Here is a 22,779-nt window from a genome sequence, read left to right as displayed (position 1 = left end):
GCCAGTTCAAGGTCACAAGCTGGGTATGGTTAGTCAGATTCTGTGTTCCTTACTCAACCAAGTGTCCCTGATTACAGAGGTGGTGGGTGCCCCATCCCTGACCATGGCAGAGGCTGTGGTTTAGATGAGCTTTACAGGTCCCTTCCAACCCAAATATTCCAGGATTCTGTGATTGCAGAGGCAGGTCAAGCTTTGCACCTCATTTCTACCCTCCTCAGCCAGGACCTGCACTTAGAACAGAACCCAAACAGCTGCTGGCACGTTTGGCCACAGAGACAGGTCTGTCTCTCCAACCTGCTGCCTGGGCTCACAGGCAAGAGCCTGACCCAGTGGCTTCACTGGGACCACTAATGTAAGGCTGAAGGGATCAAATCCAACCAAAGCAAGTCAGCAGACACAGCACTTGTACCTCCAAAGAATAATTTGTCACTTAATCATTGCTTTCAGACAGACTGCCTACCAAGGGGGAGGGAGCCTCGTGCAGCCTTTTGATCTCAGTGAAGCTCTGAGGGCTTTGCTAGCACATTCATTTAAAGGATTGAGCAGCAACTAATTAATGACTCTAAATTATATTAGCCATGGTTTGGAGAGTTGCTTTAATATGTGAAGACAAGCTGTTAAGCTGGAGTGATGAACTGATATTTATTTTGTGACAGGACAAAGTAGTCTCCACCTTTCTCATAGAATCATAGAATGGATTGGGTTGGAAAAGACCTCTGAGATCATCAAGTCCAACCCTTGGTCCAACTCCAGTCCCTTTACCAGATCATGGCACTCAGTGCCACGGCCAAGCTCAGTTGAAAAACCTCCAGGGATGGGGAATCCACCCCCTCTCTGGGCAGCCCATTCCAATCCCTGAGCACTCTCTCTGCAAAGAAGTTTTTTCTGATCTCCAACTTCAATTTCCCCTGGCAGAGCTTGAGCCCATCGTGTCCCCTTGTCCTATTGCTGAGTGCCTGGGAGAAGAGACCAACCCCCACCTGGCCAGAACTTCCCTTCAGGCAGTTCCAGACAGTGCTGAGGTCACCTCTGAGCCTCCTCTTCTCCAGGCTAAACACCCCCAGCTCCCTCAGCCTCTCCCCACAGCACTTGTGCTCCAGTCCCTTCACCAGCCTCGTTGCTCTTCTCTGGCCCCGCTCCAGCCATAAAATGCTGGTGACTTTATGTCAGCCTTCTCAGTCTGCATTCCTGCAGTTCTTGGAGGTCCTGGCAATGTCCTGCTTTCCAGAATAATGCAAAGCTGTAAAAATCACAGAGCAATTTACCCCATCAATTCCTGAATGGATCTGGTGCTAATTTTATCAGCTTGGTTTTAAAGTCAATGCATGGAGGCCGCAGAGTCTCTGCCTGCCCCTGCAGAGGTGGAACTGTGCACAATGGACTCACGGCGCTCTGGAGCTGGTGGTGTTGGCTTTGGTGCTGCACAGTCACTGCTCCAAACAGATGGATCTCAACACAGACTGTGCAGCCAACACTGGCTTGTTTGGTATTCACAGACCGCAGCAGCATATTAGGCATTAATTATATATGACTAATTGTATTAATTATAATGAATGAGAATGGGAGAAGGTTCAGGAACTATTTAAAGGGAACTAGGAATTAAAGCAGCAGGATGCAGTATCTGGCTGTCATGGACTTGCTCTGCATGGCTTACCATTCATCTCAAAAAGACAAGGTGAAGGTAATGGTATGTACCTTCTTTGCAATGCCAATGAGATCCTGTTATAAACAGAAATAACAACTGTCATTTCAAATCTTCCAGCACTACAGTTTTAAAATCATAGAATATTAGAATGATATGGGTTGGAAGGGACCTTAAAGAGCATCTAGTTCCAACAAGGGCAGGGCCACCTTCCACTAGACCATGTTGCTCAAAGCCCCATCCAACCTGGTTTTTAACACTGCTAAGGATGGGATATCAATGACTTCTCTGGACAACCTCTACTAGTGCCTCTACACCCTCACAGTAATATAAACATCCTTTTTACAAATCTAAACTACTCTGAACACTCAGTCCATAAAAGGAGGTAAATGTTACCAAAAACTGCCTTAAAAATAGGTTAGAAGCTACAAGTGAAAAAAAATAAATTAAGAATGTTTCCAAGTAAGCTGAAATTTCGTAAAGGCTGAGCTTATACCTGGTCTGGAATGAGACATTTCTATTATCTTAGACATTTGGAAGGTACTCTGAGAGTGACTTTTTGAGTGATAGGTTCAGACACTGTGAGAAGGCAAACCTAATAATCCAAGTGGGAAGTTCAGAGAAAGGAGAAAGTCAGTAGAGAGTGATCTCACCACCTCTGCCTCCACCTGGCCAGCTGCAAAATGTGAATAATCATAACTCTTTTTTTTTTTTTTAGGGACAGCACTAGGAAAATAAAGAAGCCAGTCAAGCACCATTTCCAACTCCAACAGTCTCTGCCTTCTCAAAGTCTGAAAAGTGGGTCTCAGCTTTTCCAGGTTTGGCTGAAACACCATTTGCACAAGTGACAACGCCTGCTGTCATTGCCTGGATGGGATATGATAATCTCTGCAGAAGCCTTTAGTCTGTAAGATGTGATTAACTGCAAAAGGCAGAGTTATTAGAACAGACTGGAGCACACTCTAAAGGCTTTTCTAGAATCTCTTAATACTATGTCTGGAGCAGGGGGCCTCCAGTTCCTTAAGAAACATTTGCCCACATGTACATCCTTGTGTAAGGACATGCAGAACTTTAAATTGTTTTCCTCTGCTCATTCATTTTTTCTTTTGGTCCCGTTTATTAATCTGTAGTTACTTTACCAACTCTTTGATCTGAAGAAAAAAGCACATTTCTGGCAGTCAGCAGACCTGGTTTCTATTTACATTCTGCTATTAGAGTGATCTGGCATAAATTGCTGTCGACAATGACTCATGAGGGAACTGCTCTGCCTGAAAACTAACCTAGTTCAATCCAACCTCACGTTGTTAGTTTTCAGCTAAACCCATGACCACGTTAACCAGGTGGCTGCACACAATGCCTGTCCTTGGGGAAGGCAGGACAAGAGGAAGAAGTGGTGCCCTGTGCTCATCAGCAGCCCTGCCCATCCCTCAGGAACTGCCTGTGACTCATTTTACAGTAAAGAGATGGAGCACACCAAGGTTTGTGGTGCTAAATTGGAGCACTCCCAAGTGGAAAATACATCAGAAAAGGCAATGTATGCAGGACAGAAGTGTTACCTTGTGTTAGGATACTGCTTTGAGGCAGGTGACAGCTCTGGTGACTCCAAGGGCTGCCTGCTGGGGACACCTGATGGAAATGTCCTCTTTCTGTGTTGAACATGAACATATGTCAACTCTGAAACATGGGTTTTGCAGTGGCAACACAGAGTCGCTCCAGGGCCCTCCACCACCCAACAGGAGTGAGTAGCAAAGGCATTAAGTGCATCTTCCCTTTGGCACAGCAGCAGGTTTTAATAACCCCTGCCCCAGCAAACTCCATTCCCAAAGTGAACAATGCAGTGCCTTTAACATCCTTCTGGATTCATATTTATGGCTACAAGCCACCCATTGTTTTTACTACAGAGCTGCTAATCAACAGGGACTCCAGAAAACAGCAGGACAAGCCTTGGTTCTTAAAAAAGAGGGAAAATGGCAAGAAGTTTTCCCCTTCACCTACATTTCTGGTTTGTTTTAAAAGCAGAACTCTTACTGAGGTTCATAAATCTACACCTGAGAGTCTCACTGTGCTGACACAGGTTTGGAAATGTTTACCTGAGTGTTTGTGTAGCCTCATTAGAGTGGAATGTTTATGCTCACTCTTGCATTTGCACTTACCTGTACAGTTATATATTGTGCACTGAAAGCTGTCCTAATAACCCCACACTGGCTCACACTAATTGCTCCCCTAGCTGCTGTTTTCCAAAGATTTCTGTGGCTTACCCTTTGGCAGGGAAGTAGGCCTTGTTTTACTATGAAGTTGAAGGATATACCATGAAATTTGGCCTTATTTTAATTCAGTAACTAATTGATTAGTTGGAGACAGGGACCTGGAAACCTGAGCAAGGTTATACTACATTTACTCACAAGGACAAGGCAAACATTACAGTGTAATTCCTGAAGACCTGGGGACTGAAGCTTCCTTGTCTTGTATTTTCTCCTCTTCACCCTAAGAAAATAATGTTTATTAAAACTGAAAAAACATTTTATGGGTCTATAAACATCAGTACACCTTTAAAGTATGATACTAATAGAAGTTGCTAATGTTACATTTGTGTGATGAAGTAAATGCTACACCCACTCTGTAAATTTTGATATATATGAAAAATGTACAATTCACAAGATTGTGTGATCTGAGGGGAGTGTGCATGGCAAGTGCTGATGATTTCCCATCCCTTCACAGATTTGTGTACTTTCAAAGTGCCTGGGAAATGAGTGAGCACTGACATGAGTAGAACTGAACATTTTTCTGTGTGTTCTGCTGTAAAATAGAAAAAGCAATGTAGGAAATGCTCTTACCCTTTTTACACATCAATCACAGAGGAAATCAATGTTTCTTCAGGGCCCAGAATTTATCACTGCTTTGTATTACCTTCTGCTTCCCACCCAAGTGAGGTTTCCTTCAGCATCAGAGGGGCTGGAGTAACAGGATCCTTACTAGACTCTTGATATTCCAACACACAGGGGAGAAAAGCAGCAGCAGGTGAGCAGAAAGACTTGAGAGCTCGTGGCAGATGGGAGCAAGGATAGGGAGGGCCTTGGGAAGTGAATCCAGGGAGCTCAGGGCAGGAAAGGCAAACACCAGTGCAAGGTAGGAAGAGGATCTCCAGGCTGTGCTGGAGAAAGGAGAGAAAGGATCCAAGACAAGGAGGAAATTCAGGAGAAAGGATCTCCAGGCTGTGCCCTGTGGGGATGTCGAATGCCCCCATTTTGTTATGCCACTGGACATATTTCCATCCTTGTACAACAAAACCAGCTGATTCCTCAGGACACATCCCTCTGACAGGTGTTAGTTCAGTCCTTGACATAAAACCTTCAGTGGCGCAGTGTTGAACCTTCTCCTTCCTCTCTGTCCACCACAATCCCCACCCCAGGCACAAACCCCTTGTATTTCACTCTGATGTGCTGAACTGAACAGGCAGCCTACAAAGGTCATGGTTTTTACATCCCCCCAAAATACAAGTGTGGGCAAAAACCACAGACAGCTGAGATCACATCCTTTTACGTCTTTATTTGCCAGTTAAGATCCTTTTATTCCACCAATGCAAATATGCAGAACAGCAGGAAACCATGTTTTAAGCAGCACATACCAGTTGGCTGAGAAGAAACTAACTACATTCCCCAAGCAATGTAAAAGTAACAATGCACATCATCTTCCAAAAGAAGAAAGGAACAGATATTGCAGCTGAGAGGCACAGCAGGCAGCTGTTGTACAAAGTGGTTTGGCTGTTTAAAATGCCAGAACCAGTCCTTGCCCACTTCTCCAACCCCACCCCAACAAGTCCTACTATAATTTAACCACTTTTTTTTTGTTGGTTTTTTTTGCTATCTACATAATATATAAAATATAAACTCTGTTTACTTATAACACTTACTTCTCTTGATAAATAGCTCTTTAAAATATCTACTGTACATATGTCCATGCGTTGACATTATATATATATATAGCATTTATATATATGTATGTATGTCTGAAAAACAATAAATATAGACTTGATATCGACACAGCAACAAACTGAACATATTCTCATCTTCAAAATCAACTAAAAAGCAAACCAGTGGGAGAGAAACAGTGAAGCAGAGCATAGCAGGGAGCTCAGATTCCTGCCCTGGCCAGGCACTCAGCACACCACCATCCTCCAGGATGTGTGGTGGCAACACATCCTGTGCTGGCCCTGGGGTAAAAGCTCCTTCAAGTGGTAGGTTTGCCACCCTGGGTGCCCTGTGGGTCACAGACTGAGCAGGAGCTCAGTGGGGAACCAGGGACACTCAGTTGCCTCCAGGTTTGCAGTGAAATGGGAAACAGAGAGGGAGGGTATAAAAAGGAAAGCAAATAATGGACAGCACGTGGCTGGAAAGTCATAAATAACCATGGTAAACAAGTCAAGAGAGTTAAGTGCTTTTAAAGGTGGCTGGCACTGCTGCAAAAAGTATTTTTTGATTATCTGTAGCCAGCTCCATGTAATGAACCAGTTTTCCCACTGCCACAAGAAGACACAAATAAAACCCAGGTGGGCAAATTCAGATGGTAGAAATGGGGTCACTTTGAGGCTGCAGGTTCAGAGCTGAACCTGCCCAAGGGCAGCTGAATTCACTGAATGTCCTTACACCAAATAGATGGGATTTTTTAAAGTATGAACTTAAAAAAAAAACAAAAAACCCAACAAAAACCAATGCAAAAAAATCCCCAAACCAACCCACACCCAACCCCAAACAGTTAATTTCATACATGCCAAAACATAATAAGATAGGTTTTTAAAACCTGTCATTTCAAAACATTATTCTTTAAAAAAAGAAACTTAATCCCAAAAGAAAAAAAATGTAAATAACCTTACACAAACATCTTCTGTGTTGTGTTCAGTTTCAGATTGACCATAGGCATTCTGTTTATGCATTTAACTGAAAATCCTGAATAAAAGCTATTTCAGCTTGACCTGTGTCGATGCCCTTCGTTCCCCAAGCCCAAGGCCTCGAGCTGGCAGCGTCAAGAAAGTCATTACTTGTCTGGTCTCTGGCTTCATACACTCATTGAGTCATGAGGTTTTGACATCAGTTCATGAATGCAGCATTATGTGCAGTCCCATTTACTTAAAATTTCTTCTTTTCGTGAGCAAATGGAAGTGGGCAGTTAAGGGGAAATTATTTTTGTTGGACAGACTTCATCCAGCAGCTCAAGAGAGAGGAAATTTTAAAGCAGATAAGACTGCCAAGTATTATTCAGTCATACTTCATCTCTAGAATTTACAAACTGTGCTCCCCACAAATAACAACTTCAACACCAACAAAAAGAAACTGCTGTCCTGAATGATCCTGCCATTCCACAACTTAGTTCTAAATACCCAAAGAGCACTGCAGAGGTCCAAAGTCCAGTGTTGAGTTTCATACCTACTCAAGGGTACATCACTGGGCCACTGGGACCCCACCCCAGTGCTGAGGATCTGCACAAAGCCAAAACTCTGCTGAGTACCTTTAAACCCTGGTAAATACAGAACTTAACAGAGAATAGACTTCATAATTTGCCATATTTTATATTGAAGGCCATAGATAAAGGGCAAATATAAAAATTCCCAGCAACAAGAAATTCTGACATCACCAATTTCTGAATCTCTGCAAAGATAACATGAACATGCTGTGATTACCTTTACCCATGAAATAATTTTTTTTTGGTAGATCAGTGAGTGATTTTAAATTGTCTGTGTCTTTTCCATACTTGTATGGACATGGCAATAAAAAAGGTAACAGGGAGATTGAATTGTCCTTGTGCTGTGACCACATGCAGCAGAAAAGCCTCCTCTTTGGAATGGCTGAACTTCCAGGACAGCTGTTCATTTGTGCATCACAGGGAAGGGAACACCGAGGACAAAGTGGGTCGTGCCTCTGATTGCCCAATGCTGTCCCCACCTGGCATTTTCTAACAACACAGCTAATTTAACTAATTAACACATGCATGACACTGGACACAGGAACCCCCAAGCTCCTGCATAATGTTGGGTATCCCACGTGCACAGGTTGATGGCAAAGGAAAGAGCCTCTCCAAAGCAGCCCTGGGAAAGAGGAGTGAACATTTCCTGCTTAGTGTATGTGGGTTTATTTGGGGGCTACTATAAATTCCAGCAGTAGCCACAGTTTGGCTCTTAGGCCTGCACCAATTTAGCAGCATTCATTCACCTCAAACCTCGTGGCACAGCACTGAGGAACAGTTTAAAAGTGCAATCCCAAATATGTGTTTTCTGGGGTGGTACCGCTTTGGAGTTCCATCAGGTCCATCTCTGCTTTCTCCTGCCCAAATTCTTAAACCCAGCATGAACTCCAGAGGCTACTTAGGGCAAATTCAATGTACTTTCAACTGTACCAAAAGAACAGAGGGCTGGATGCTGCCAAGAAAGATCCCAGACTGCAGAGAAACAATTTATCAGAATACCAAGACACATTCAATAAATAAACCAAGCGTTTCCTCCTCTAAGCCAGGTGGAAATTTAGTATGTTATATTTGACACTACAGCACCTTCACTTCCTAGAGAATGGAATAACTGCTGTGCAATCCTGGACACCCCAGTGAGGTAAAAACTTCACCTAAATGCAGCACAAGATCTCTGTTGCCATCAGAGGAGGAGCTCTCGTTCTGCCTCACTGTGGTGGCACAATGAGCTCTGCAGGATTCAACCCATTCAGCCAGTGCTAAAACCAGCATCAGGTGGCTGTGTAACCAAAGCATTAGGGGTTGTTTCTGCTAAGCAGCTCTCACTGCATCCCCAAGTCTGCCCAGAGGATGCCTCTCACCTAAACCTTTGCATCTGGGACAGAAGTTGAGCCCAGTAGGACTATCCCTGTGCACTGTGTCTTGCCTGGGGACTGTTCTCTGCTGGGAAAGGCAACAGGATTCCAGCATATCTTCTTCCAGCTGGCACCACAAAACCCAGAAAGACACAAAAAAGAAGAAAACACACAAAGGACAAATGGTCAACATTTGTGAACCAAAATGAAGTGCAAAGACATGAACAGCAATTCCAGAACAACGGCCAAAGCACTGAGAAGCAAGATTCCCAAATATTTTGGTCCATGTCAGGTTCCACTTTTAGCTGATGTTTAACTACACATGGTTAATTATCCACCAGGCTTGCTTTCATAACCTGAACTAGGGCACTATTTTCAGTAAATGGCTTTAGCTTTACTTTGTGAAAATTCTCTTGATCCCCTTGGGTCTAATTTGATTTTTCAGGAGAGAGATGGGTGATTTCTTAGTCAAATTTTCTCCTCTGTGTTACTCCATGTACTTTTCAGGGCAGGAATTGGATAGCACAATATACCATGACAATTACAATGGGAAATTCCTGTTGGCACAGATACAACCTCGGGAATTCTCAGAGAAATCCATTTTTAGGAAAAATAACCAAACTTGTCAAGGACTGCTTCCAAGAAGGAATGATGAAAGCAGAAACAGGCCCAGAGAGAGTTACTGACACTGCCAGAACAATATGGATAGAAATGATTCTCCCTTAGGGTGTGGTTTTGGTATTACATTATTCCTTCATCAGTGTTACACTTTGGGGACTGTTTAATGAAAGGTCACACATACGCTCTTGAAAAATTAAGCACACCTGAATAATTTCAGGCTGGGGATCAAGTTTCCTAACTTTAGCCACCTAAAACTTTAGAAGGCAAAATTCCCTGCAAAGGAGGAGGACTGGCATTTCCACTGGGCATTTTCTTCTGTATTAATCTGAGGATGAACTGAATCAGCCTTTGGAGAGCTCTCTCTGTACTGACCACTGTGTCCTTGCTGGTCAGGATAAGACACCCAACTTTCAGCTGGCTTAGGTCAGATGAGATGAAACCACACTATTGATCCCTTCTGTTCAAAGCCACAAAGCTCTAAAACTGGGCACAGGACAGGCAAGAGCAAAGAGCAATCAGAGTCATTTGTAGGAAAAATCCTAGAGAAGTCCTTAGTGCTCCTAAAACCAGCAAAACTGTAAGTGGTTTAAAAAAAATCTAAATTATTTTGACACTCCTCTTTCTACCCTAAAAGGGCCACACTAATGTGACAGCCTTGAGAAAGAGAGGTCAGACTTTCTCTTCTAATTTACTGTTCATTCAAATGTTTCTCTAGTCAAAATTAACAAAACAAACCCTGAAAAGGTTTTTCTCAAGTTTAATATCATTTAGTGCTATATTCTTGTGTTCTACTCTTTTCCTGTAAACACATCAGCACTGGAGCAGCTTTTATGCAGAGAAACAGCATCCCTGTTTACTGGGATCATTTATGTGCCTTTCACTATATTCTTTCAAGAAGATCTTCTCAAAAGAATATATTATTTCAAGACTGCAAACTAAAATATTAAAAAGAAGCACAGGACAAACATACCAAAAGAGTTTGTCCACCCCTGCACTGATGCCAGGGCATGATTAGTACAGTACCAGTCGCTGGCCACTTTAAGGGGGGGAGGAGGGTGGGAGTCCTGGGTCATTCTTTTTCCTTGGAAATGGACGGGAAACGTTCTCATCCCTTTTGTTTTTCACTCACACTTGGTGAAGGTGAGAGGTTCTGGGTTCAGGGCTATGAAATTACTTGTTGGAGTGAGTTCACAAAGGTTTAAAAGGAAAATACTCACCTAAACATTCTATGGTTTCGGGTTGTGTTTCTACTGTTTTCCACCTCGAACCAAAACGCATGATGAATTCACTCAAAAGTCAGTCCCAGACCCAAGACATCTTTGTAAGACCAGCCTGAATTTGGCTGTATAATAAACCCCACTGTCACACCACTTGTCATCCAGGAAAGGTTTTCCACAACCCATTTTCATCAGCAGATACATAACACTGAAGCTGACAGGGAGCTCAGAGAAGACCCTCCCTCCCCAAATACTGGGGCATATGCACTGTGGTTGAGGACTCCTTTGTTTTAAAAGCCACACATTTTCCTACCTAATTGTGCTTTAAACAAAAAACAAAACCACACAACAAAACCAAACCCAACAAAAAAACCCAACTAGCTAAACCAACACAGAGAAGCTCCTAACAGGCTGTATGAAAAGTGAGCTGCCAGGATTTTCCATATCATGTGACACTTTCACACCAAGTCCTTTCACTCTGTGTGTTGGTTAGAGGTGTAGAACTACAGCATGGTGGTGTCAGCTGTCACGGGAGGAACCACTCATGTCAGACACTACAGAAGACTGAACGACATGACAGTACCTTCACAGCCCTCTGGTAGGAAAGGAAAATCTAAAAGGATCTTCCCAACCTTTCACAGTAAACACAATTGGATAATCTAAAGCACCTGCAATGCAAGCAGGAGATGAGTCCGTGATACAGCTTTCCTATCAGCCAGCTAATACTGTTATTAAAACAGTGAAGTTTGGTCAGCTCTGAAGTCTCCTATCTGTTTGGGGCGTTTTGAAGGACCACATCACTTCAGCATTTAGCTGCCAACAGATCTAACTGATCCAGACACTGTATTTCCTTCTCCTGTATCCTCAGCTGTTTCTAAGACACCCAAGCCCTTCACAGGGGCTGGATTACCATCTCCTTCAAGAGCTGTTGGGTTCCTGTCCTTTCCTAGGAGCTCAGAGGAGCTAGCAGTACAGAGACATCCTGCTCTTCCGCATGGCTTCGCTGATGAGGTACGCCGGGCTCAGTTCTGGCTCCTCGGTCATGATGGAAATGTTCTGCCACTCCCCCAGCTGGTTGGACTTTTTAATGGTGTCCACCACGCACAGGGCGTACAGACAGTCGTCAAAAGTGGCAGCCATCGTAAGGGGCCTCCCATCCCAGGTCCTCCTGTCCTCCTGGTCCTCAAACGCCTGCCGGACAGCTTGGACCATCTTAATGGTGCCCCGCAGGTAGGGGGATGGGATGTCACTGAAGGCCTTCTCCGGCAGCAAGGAGTTGCTGACGGGCGTGGAGTCCTTCAGCAGGAGCTCCCGCTGGGGAGAGCTGTTGCTCTGCCCATAGAGGTCAGTGCCTATCACAATGAGCCGTCCTGCCGAGCCCACCACGATGATGTCCTGCTTGAACTCGCCGGGGATGTTGAAGTTGAGCGTCACGGTGCAGCACACGCCGCCCTCCAGCACCATCTGGAAGGTACAGAAGTCATCGCTGGTGATCTGCCGGATCCCCTTGATGTGGTCCGTCTGCTTCACGAAGGTCTTGAGCAACCCGTGCACCTTCACGGCCTTCTGGCTGGTGAGGAAGGTCAGCAGGTCGATGATGTAGGTGCCAACCGAGTGCAAGCCCCCACCTCCCATCAGGTCATCGCAGCTCCAGTTGTACTTCTTGCCCAGCAGGCTCCCACTGTGCACCTGCACCTCACAGACCAGCAGCTCCCCCACGTAACCCTCCTGGATCAGCTGCTTCATCTTCACGAACGCGGGCAGGAAGCGTAGCACGTTGCCCATGATGCTCATGAGCTTTGGGTAGTAATGAGCCGCAGACATCATCCTGAAGGCGTCCAGGGGAGTCGCCGTTCGGTCACAGATGACGTTTTTGCCAATGCCTGAAAAACAGTTTAAAAAAAAATAATCAAAAAAACCCCTATATTGACTGAATAAGCTGAATGCCTCAAGGCTGTTCTTAAAGACTGAGCCAAGGAGAAAAATCCTTGAAAGAAGGAAACATTTCAATATGGTGTTAAAGGCACGAAGACCCGCTCTGGCGTGCTTCCAAAATGCATGTTAACGAGTTTCTTGAGCACCACAGTGAAAATGTGCTCCTTTTTGTTTTCAAAATGCACTCATGTCTAAAAATAGCTCGAAGGCGAGGGGCTGGACAGATAAGAAGTTTCATTCCTTCTGGGAGCTGGTATGACACCAACCACCCCCCCCCCAGCCATCTCACAGACATCTCTTCTGTGATAACGACCTGCCTGTGTGGGGCTTCTGTGAGCTGAGCTTGAGCTTCACATTCAAATCCCTGAAGCGTCTGAGTGACACAAACACAGGAATTCAGTAACTTAATGTAGGCTGAAAAAGTCTGGCTTTATCTTCTCAACAGTCTTGGCCCTTCATCTCTCCTGCTCAGACTGTTTTGCTCTGAGGAGAGAAGTACTGGGCTTGCTGCTTGATTTAAAAAGCAGAAATTGCTTCTCACTGCTAAAATGCCACACTATTCTGACCATGGCACTGGGGTGTTTGGAAGCAGCTCTGCTGAAATGTCAGCAGCACATCCACAGTGCCAAGGGAGAGCCAGGATTGCTCTAAAACAGGTCAGATGTAGCTGTGACAATCTGTTCCCTCATGGAATTGTCCATATGGGCACACTGTTTACTGGAGCTTGTATGACAGCCCTCTTTTATCTGGTCATCAAGGTGTGCACTGAATGCAGTGCAGAGCCTAAATAATGGTTTTATTATTGATTTCTCCTCCTCAAATATCTTCATTCTGTATATATATAGTGACAGAATCTCCAGTTTCCTTTTTAGTTGCATACAAAATTTTTTTTTACACTTAATGAGTAATATTAGGTGAGGTATGGAACACCTCAGGGCACTAAATACGATCTGTACTTGGGCCTGGCACTTAAAAGAGCTGAATTTGGATCCTCCCTGATGGAGTTCTGATGAATAAATCTGGCTGCTTGCTAAATCACATTGTATTTTCATTCTTGTTCTCTTCAGATAGGTAAAAAAAAAAAATCCCTTTCTCTTTAAAGAGCTGTTGTGGGAATAAAATTTTACATGTTTTGGAGCTGTTTGGATGAAGTCATATAAATACAGACAGATGGCAGGGATCTATCTGAGCCCACTTACATGAATATTTAACAGCCTGACTGGAAAAAGAAGGGGGTCACAGTCCAAACATGCAATAACCAGCTTATCCACACTGCCTGTTCTGTGTCTCTGCTGCTATTTGAGTAGCTGTAACTGGAGGGAGGGCTGTCATCACTGAAGTGGCACTCACATCTAGTCAGCAGACAAGAAGGGAAAGATCTTTCTTCAACTCACTCCCATTTACCTTCTACTTAACCAGGTAAGTAGAGGCACACTCGTTTTCCTCCTAAATCAGGCAAGAATCCTCTATTCAGTGGCCATGGTCTTCTCTTCTTACTTCTCTCCCTCACATCCTTACACATGGCTATTGGTGACTGAGCTTTCTTCAAGCTTTTAGCACTTCTTTTCCTGCTCACAATAATCTTCTTCTGAATCTGTTTGATATTGGTGGATTCATCCACCTGTCCTGTATTCCTCTGGCAGCTCCAGCTATGATCTGGTACAAATCACTAATATAGTTGTCCTCGAGTTACACAGACTCTTTGCAGAGAGATTTTAGTCTGGCAAATTAGCTATCCAATTAAGGGAAATCTTAGTGAGACAAAGCTTCCCTACAATCAAACCTTCCTGGAAGGTTTTTGCCCTCAGAGAACCCACATGTACTGTCATTACCTCTGAGCCACGAGCATCCTTTCTGCTCCAGTTCATCTTCCATCCCTCTGTCTCACTGACCCCTGCCACACTTTATTTATCTGAGCTCTGTCCGGGCACAGGTATCTCTGGATCCCAAGATACTCAGCTCCACACATGTGCTTGCCAGGAAAAGGATCTGCTTCCATCAGGAATTGCAGCCCAGGGATGATCTTTTTGCTGTGTGTTCACTGCTGTGCATGGTGGAGATCAGCCCTTCACTGTGTGGGGCAGGGAATATCTGGGATTGCCAACATCTGAGGATCAAATTATGATTATTAATAGGAAAGAGAAGCCTATGGGTTTTTACATCACTTACATTCAAGAAAAAATTGCCATTGGGATCAGTGTAACTCATGCAGAAAAAAGGGAAGAGCCTTAAATATTTGTGTGGCGACAGGAAAAAGTTGAAGTCACACATTTACTCCTTCCACCATTTCAGCCTTTTTGCAAAGGTTGAAACCTTCTAATTACAGCAAATCCAAAATGCAAATGTTCTGGGAGCCTTCCTGTCTCTGTGCATGTGCTGATAATACATGCTGTGCTCTCATCCCTGTCAGGGATTTAAACAGATTTTTGCTTGATGCCCAGAAAGCTTTTATGTGCTATTAGAGCTTGTGCAGCTCTTTCAGCGTGACACTGCTCAGCCCTGGAGTGTGTGCACACCAAGATCTTTGTCTCCTCTGGAGCTGCAGATCTTCAAGCAGCCACATCAGCTTGCTGGGAGCAAGGAGAGCACATGAAAGCTTGGCTTAATTTAATTTGGAGGAATACTCTGGTGTGTTTATGCAACCAGAATGACAAACAGGCCCATCAAAACATCGTCTTTTTGCTCTTCCCTCTCCAAAGGGGGAGGAAAAAAGGCACCTTCCCTTTGAGCCATTCTCTACAGCAGAGGGCAGAGAGGGAGGAAAACCTCCCTTCCCAACACTGCCAGTCTCCTGGAAAGGTGTGCTCTGACTGCAGGTGCTGTGGGGGCTTCTCTGGGAACTGAGCCCCTTCTCCTCCAGCCTGGGGTTATGGTCTAATCCTCTCCACTTTCCAGCAAGACTCGCAGAAAGGATGAATTGTTGCCACTTGTCATTCAATCAGCATCTTTTGCTGCTTCACATGCCACACAACAGACAGCAAAACCTTCATTAATTACACAGGAGCAGGGAGGTACAGTCAGCTTGTTGCATCAAGAAAATGCAATGTATTTGTCCATCTCATAAGCAACAGAGTCAAATGTACCTCATTGTATGAAAGGACACACAACCCCTTCCACATGCACCAAGAAATCTGCTATACAGGGCTACAGACCTCAATCAGGCAACTTCTCAGCATTGATTTCCTGACTTTTCACATAAAACGAAGAAGGAAAATATTTTAAGTACGTGTCATTCTTTCTGAGGGCTCTGCCCAGCCTTCACCCCAGTCTCCTTGCCTGGCTGTGCTTCAGAGAGTGGTGCCAACCAGGTCGTGACATGGTGTGGGAGTGAAGGTTTCTCCAGCACCTTTTGTTAGAAGGTCAAATTGTAACCATGATCCAATGGCTTGTCATCCACCTCACACTAATTATTTCTGCCAGGAAGTCATGTGATTTATTTGCAAACCTCTTAAAAACAATGAAGTCCTTGTGAATTGGAGATCAGCCCAGTAGTAAGTGGCAAGTAGATACACTCAAGGGTAGTAGTATTTACATTTTTTTCCATGTAAATGCAGAGAAAGAGTAAAGAGCTACAGTAAGAATTTAACTCCCAATTTGGAAATGCCTGGCACTTGCAGCTCTTCATTTTCCTTCATTTTCTCTACCTCTTCAGCAACCAGCAGCCCAAGTTTCTTTGTCCCTCCATCATCCCCACGTTTCTTTCTCCCTGTATCACCCCCAAGTTTCTTTTTCCCTGTATCATCCCCACGTTTCTTTGTCCCTCCATCATCCCCATGTTTCTTTGTCCCTCCATCATCCCCACGTTTCTTTGTCCCTCCATCATCCCCAAGTTTCTTTTTCCCTGTATCATCCCCACGTTTCTTTGTCCCTCCATCATCCCCAAGTTTCTTTGTCCCTCCATCATCCCCACGTTTCTTTGTCCCTCCATCATCCCCAAGTTTCTTTGTCCCTCCATCATCCCCACGTTTCTTTGTCCCTCCATCACCCCCAAGTTTCTTTGTCCCTCCATCATCCCCAAGTTTCTTTGTCCCTCCATCATCCCCACGTTTCTTTGTCCCTCCATCATCCCCAAGTTTCTTTGTCCCTGTATCATCCCCAAGTTTCTTTGTCCCTCCATCACCCCCAAGTTTCTTTGTCCCTCCATCATCCCCACGTTTCTTTCTCTCTGTATCATCCCCAAGTTTCTTTTTCCCTGTATCATCCCCACATTTCTTTGTCCCTCCATCATCCCCAAGTTTCTTTCTCCCTCCATCATCCCCACGTTTCTTTCTCCCTCCATCATCCCCAAGTTTCTTTCTCCCTCCATCATCCCCAAGTTTCTTTGTCCCTCCATCACCCCCAAGCTTCTTTGTCCCTCCATCATCCCCAAGTTTCTTTGTCCCTCCATCACCCCCAAGCTTCTTTGTCCCTCCATCATCCCCAAGTTTCTTTGTCCCTCCATCATCCCCACGTTTCTTTCTCTCTGTATCATCCCCAAGTTTCTTTTTCCCTGTATCATCCCCACATTTCTTTGTTCCTCCATCATCCCCAAGTTTCTTTCTCCCTCCATCATCCCCACGTTTCTTTCTCCCTCCATCATCCCCAAGTTTCTTTTTCCCTGTATCATCCCCACATTTCTTTGTCCCTTCATCATCCCCAAGTTTCTTTGTCCCTCCATCATCCCCACGTTTCTTTCTCCCTCTGTCATCCCCAAGTTTCTTTCTCCCTCCATCATCCCCAAGTTTCTTTCTCCCTCCATCATCCCCAAGTTTCTTTCTCCCTGTATCACCCCCACATTTCTTTGTCCCTGTATCATCCCTGTGCTGCACAGCCTAAACCCAGCAGAACTCCTGGGCTCCCAGCACAGGGAAGGTAAAGCAGCTGTAACCAGCACAGGCTTCCTCCTTTCTGAAACCTGCAATGCCAGCTATTTTTTTCCCCATCTGCTCTGTTTTCCCATTAAAAAAATCAACTAATTAAAAGAACAAGTGTCTGTCACTGAAGTGAAGTAAGACTAGTCCTCTGTTGGTTCAGCTCAAGACATGAGGCTCCAGTACAATATTTTCTCCTCCTCCTATTCATAAGAAAATCAAAAAGGGCTCTATTTGGAGTCTGGGCATATAATCAAAACCTTCACTGGCACCAGAGAGATTCATTAGTGAACAGTTGCTACCTATTGCTCTTTGTCAGGATGAGGGAGAGAGAAAGAAAAAATAAGGTTTTGGTGGACTCAGCTAAATTAGTCAGCAGGAAATTTAATTTCTAAAAGTAAAGAGGAACTGTCAACATCCAAGGGACAATCTGAGAGTTTCAGAAAACACAGGAGTGGTGGAAGAGCACCCTTATCAGGCTATTTCAAATGAATGATTTAAAATACATCTGATTATAGCACCTTTTTCTAACACTTTTTTTTAAATAAGCTCATACAACATTACATTCCAAATGGTGACAATCCATATCATGAATACAGGTACAATAAATAAATATGGACAAGTTTTTCTTTACAGATTTTGACCACTACGCAGAATCAGAGGGGAAATGATCTTTGGTGCTCAGTCCCATTCACAGCCTGAAAAACATGTTGCAATGATGTCCTGTAGTATTAGTTGCTCACAGTTTTCACCCTAATTCAGTTTCACATGGTCTGCAAACACAAAAAAGCATCACCTAATGGGGAGTGTCTCATTCACATCTTCCCAGCACTGTAACACTGAAAAACCAAGCAGAGATAATCAGCTGCTTTTATAAATGAGTCCAAGTCAACAAACAAAATAATAGCAAGTTTAGTTACTCTGCTCCAAATCAGTCCTTTTGGCCATACCAACAAAAACCCCTTCCTAGGAGCATGTAAAAAATCATCATCAAAACCAATTACCTAAATCAAAACTACCTTCCTTTAAATAGTTGCTATTCAGCAGTTTGTTGTTCTGCACAGGCATTAACTGTGTGCTGTTGCACAGAAACCTGCTCAGGACCCACACGAGGCTCCCTGCAGTCCAGCTCATGTCTGATTTAAGCTGCCTGTCAGGAGAACTGTGTCATTGCCCACGCCCACACTGGGCAGAGAGGTCTGTTTGCAACACTAATCACATCAGCCAACAGCATTACTACAACCCCTCTGGATTTTCAGAAAGTGTTTTTCCATTTTTATCTTCCATAAAATTTAAAATTAATTTTGGTTTGTACCCATATGCAAATCTATGTAGAATAATTTTCTTTCCTCAGTAATAATAATTTCAGAAATTCTCACAGCTATTTAAACTGTTCCCTTCTATCCTTTTGAGTTTGCAGAAGATACAACATTTGGAGCCTTAATTTAGCCAGCACCTTAAGAAAACCTTCCCAGTTATCTTACTGACTCATCACAATACCTAAACACTGAACAGAACCAGAGACTGGTAATGAAGTTCCCTTTTCTTTCCAAGTTAATCACTCCCTAAGAAACCCAGGAGAAGACAGGAGAGATCTGAGCTGTACCTGAGCTAAACCATGGACTACAGAGGAGACCCACAGACCTAAAAGTAGGTGAAACTATTTTGTCTTCATGATAACCACACAGACATGGTCCCTTTTGTATGAAGCTCCAACAAACCAGTTCAGGATTATTTGCCATTTCTAGCACATATGCACCAAGGAGAGATGCACAGCACTAAGAATGCCTCTTCAGGATCTGTATGCACACACAGAATTCCAAGGCAGAGGCAGCTCATACAGCCACTTGCAGTTTATGTTAAATTTTGATAGCTGGGGTGGTTCTTCTCTAGTCAGCTTGGCCTGCACAGTAAGCCACAAATCTTTGGCACTATAAATCATGATTTTCTGATCTGCTCAACAATCACTTCAGTATTATTTGGTGAGCAATACCCCCACTTCATCCTCCCTCCCTTGGCTTCAGGTGATGCCTGCAAGGATACCTTGATTCCTGCTGGCAGCAGGCACTGCCCTGACCCCCAGGCACAGGATCTCAACAAAAAGTGCTTTCATTTGGCTCCTTTGACACAAAACTGCTGTAAGGACCAGAGGAATATTCTGCTCATTCATAGGAAGCTCATCTGCAAGTTGGGGAAGTGAAAAGGGACTGGCAACCTGGGCAGCAGGTGAAGTCCACAGTCCTACTGCCCTCCTGGGGCTCCCCAGGGAAACTAAAGCAGCCATGGGGTGTTTCTGGAGCCACTCCAGATGAGCAGCAGCAACAGGGGGGCAGCAGAGAAAAGCAGGAAAGTAGCTGAGTAAATAAAGAGAGGAGAGGAAATGGGGAGAAAGACACTGGAAAAGGCTGGTGCAAAAACCCAGAGGAGCTCCTGCTGCTCCAGGAGCTGCAACAGCCTCCTAATGGTATCAGCAACATCCCCAATATCTGGAGGTCCATCCTGAAGGGCTCTCCTTCAGTCCAATGATTGGTGAGCCCTGCTAGCATCTTTTCTGCAAAAGAAAGTAGCAATGGAGGAGAAAATTGGTTTCAGAGAACAACAGCACCTTTCTGTACCCAGAGACTGGACAACGAAGAAAAAGAATCTGTGCTAAAACATGGTATGTGTATGAATTAAGGTACTTTAGCCTAAAGAAAGGCAATACTGGGCCAGGGTTATTCTGTAGGGCTGATAATATTTTCTGATGCATTACATATGAAGATATGAGAATGACTGCACAGTGATTAAAAGCTTTTGACTCTCTCAGAAAACCATCTAAATAGATATGAATGTGTGTATTTCTAACAGGAGGAGTGGGAAACTGATAGAAGGTTGCTCTGCTCTGGGAAATGAGGACTGATGTCATAAAAACAATCACTCAGGTGATCTGAAAACCTTTTCACACAGGATGAGGATTTTTTAATAGGTATGTAGAGAGGTCTCTGCTATTATGAGATGCTGGTGCTGTTGACATTGTCATACAGTAAAGATCACAGTAACAATAAAAACAAAGGTTGTATTTATTGTATTCAGTGCATGATCTGTCACTCAGTTCCTTGAGTGGCACGAAAACCCCATTTATTTCAATCAGTGCATCTGCCACGGAAAATTGATGGCATGACAATGTTTCTTTGAAGAGACCTTATTTAACAAAACTTTTGACAAGGAAATAAATCTGGATGATGAATGCCTAACAAGACTGGCTTCAGTCACAGCCAAGACAATCTTTGTTCATCACAGATACATACAGGGGTTGCAAAAAAGCAAGTTACTACAGCACAGTGAGTCATAGCTCAGGATCTGAGTCATATTAACAGGCCATGTGTGTATTCCCAGTCTGCTGGAAGTGTGAAGGAAAATAACAGTGACTGAAGGAACACATTTTCCTTCACTACTGCAACAGACAGTGAATGCACACAGGGAATCATACCCTGCCCTGCTGACAAGCAACAGCTCATCTGGCCACAGCAAATCCGTGGCTTACAGAGGTGTTAGAAACCTTCCACCTCTTCCTCTGCATCAAAATATTATGTAGTAAAAGAACATGTGCACTGTTATACATGTTAGATTCAACTGGGATGAGTTGTACTTCACAAATATGAGATGAAAAGTTCTACACAGTAAACACAGACATGCCCAAACTGTACCTGTCACCCCAAATCCAGGGTTCTCAGTTCACACACCTGCTTTGGCTCTGGTGCATCACACCATGGTCTCAGTTCACACACCTGCTCTGGCTCTGGTGCATCACACCATGGGTTCAATTCACACACCATGGTCTCAGTTCACACACCTGCTCTGGCTCTGGTGCATCACACCGTGGGTTCAATTCACACACCTGCTCTGGCTCTGGTGCATCACACCATGGTCTCAGTTCACACACCTGGTGCTGCCTCTGGTGCATCACACCATGGTCTCAGTTCACACACCTGCTCTGGCTCTGGTGCATCACACCATGGTTTCAATTCACACACCTGGTGCTGCCTCTGGGGCATCACACCATGGCCTCAGTTCACACACCTGCTCTGCCTCTGGTGCATCACACCAAGGTTTCAATTCACACACCTGCTCTGGCTCTGATGCATCACACCATGATCTCAGTTCACACACCATGGTTTCAATTCACACACCTGCTCAGGCTCTGGTGCATCACACCATGGTTTCAGTTCACACACCTGGTGCTGCCTCTGGGGCATCACACCATGGCCTCAGTTCACACACCTGCTCTGGCTCTGGTGCATCACACCATGGTCTCAGTTCACACACCTGCTCTGGCTCTGGTTCCACTTTTTAGGTTGGTTTATTATCCTCACTGATGTAGCCTCTTTTCAACACAATTCCTTCAAAAACAAAACTCCAAACATTTAAATACACCTCTAAAAACAAGCTGTGTGAGTGCCTCTGTCTTGGCTGCCCTGTAATCACAGGCTACACAAACTTCACTCAAGTGACTCCCTGCACAGTGAGAAGAAACCCTGCCAAGACACCTTCCTGCTAGTGCCATATGAGCATCATCACCATCACCAGCTTGGGTGTGACTCAGCTAATGAGACACACTCAGCTCACAAAACACTGCCAGAACTGCAATCAGGCTCAACAGGGAACTGGTTTGTCTTGGGGGGGAAAAAAATAGATGCTGGGCTCTTTGTAGATAGTTCCTGAAAATACCACTGCTGACTCCAAAGAGATTATAATGATGCCTGCAGGAAAGCAGGTGCCACCTAAGGAGAACCAGGATGGTTCATCACAGTGAGGGAAGACTGTAATGATGATATCAGTTTTCACTGTGTATTAATGTTGCTGCTTTGCTTCTATTTGCAGTCACTGTGGTTATGGAGTGGGGCCCTGTCTGTGCACATGTTACAGGAGGTCTCAGTGTGTAATTTTTTAACCACTTAAAAATCTTTAACTGCTGGGAAATCTAAAGAAGGGGTAAATACACCCTGACAAAGCAGCTACTTGCACACCACAAGGAAATGCTTGAGATTATCAGGTCAGGCATCTGAAACATGCTCTGACTTACATTCCCTGATCCCTGCTTGGATGCTTTCCATGTGCTTGGGAAAAAGCAAATGGGACAACACAACCATGCTGGTTTTCCCAAATTTCTATTAAATTTTCCTATCTTCAAATTCCCATCAAAACAGTGTGATCATCATATCCCTGTTGAGTATTTCCCCACACAAGGGGAAAAAAAAAATCAAAGAACTAGCACTGTGCAGACAGATAAACTGAGAAAAGAAAAACATTCTATTTAGACCTTATTCAAGCAAACACTCATTAATTTCAAGGGGATTTTAATTGCTTTAGGACCAAATAAAAACCTCAGTGAAAATCTCTGTGTTTGGCCCTTTCTTTGTTCCAACTACTCTCATTTCCTCTATTCAACTTCTACAGCAAAATGCAGACCATCAGTGCAGTGCATCATAATACCTTTCTTTTTCTCAATAAAGAAATCACAGGGCAATCACAGCCTAGGGTTGAACTCTGTTCCCCCAAGGCATTACTATCAGTATTTAAATATGTTTCTTTTTGTGTTAGCTGACAACAACTAAATGCCCAGCTGTAGTTAAGGCTTTAGGAGGATTAGGAAATCAGGCAGTTCCAATTTTCTTTCAGCTTGCTTTTCCATCACAGACTTGTTTATGCTTACTGAGTCAGAGAAA

The 22,779-nt window shown here is 44.1% G+C and overlaps 1 protein-coding gene across 1 annotated transcript in view; it reads right to left on the bottom strand.

The window, feature by feature from the left end:
- Window positions 1-5,163: 5,163 nt before the first annotated feature.
- The window catches only part of GFOD1 (Gfo/Idh/MocA-like oxidoreductase domain containing 1), a 69,675-nt gene continuing 52,059 nt past the window's right edge, over window positions 5,164-22,779 (bottom strand). The window contains exon 2 of the mRNA XM_071553245.1: window positions 5,164-12,172. Coding sequence (XP_071409346.1) covers window positions 11,253-12,172 — 920 coding nt within the window. The 3' untranslated portion in view covers window positions 5,164-11,252. The remainder of the gene's footprint in view (window positions 12,173-22,779) is intronic.

The sequence above is a fragment of the Pithys albifrons genome, chromosome 4 (assembly GCF_047495875.1).
Source record: "Pithys albifrons albifrons isolate INPA30051 chromosome 4, PitAlb_v1, whole genome shotgun sequence".
Taxonomy (NCBI): Eukaryota; Metazoa; Chordata; class Aves; order Passeriformes; family Thamnophilidae; genus Pithys; species Pithys albifrons.
The sequence above is the reverse complement of the archived record's forward strand: the minus strand, read 5'-3'. Positions and strand labels throughout refer to the sequence as shown.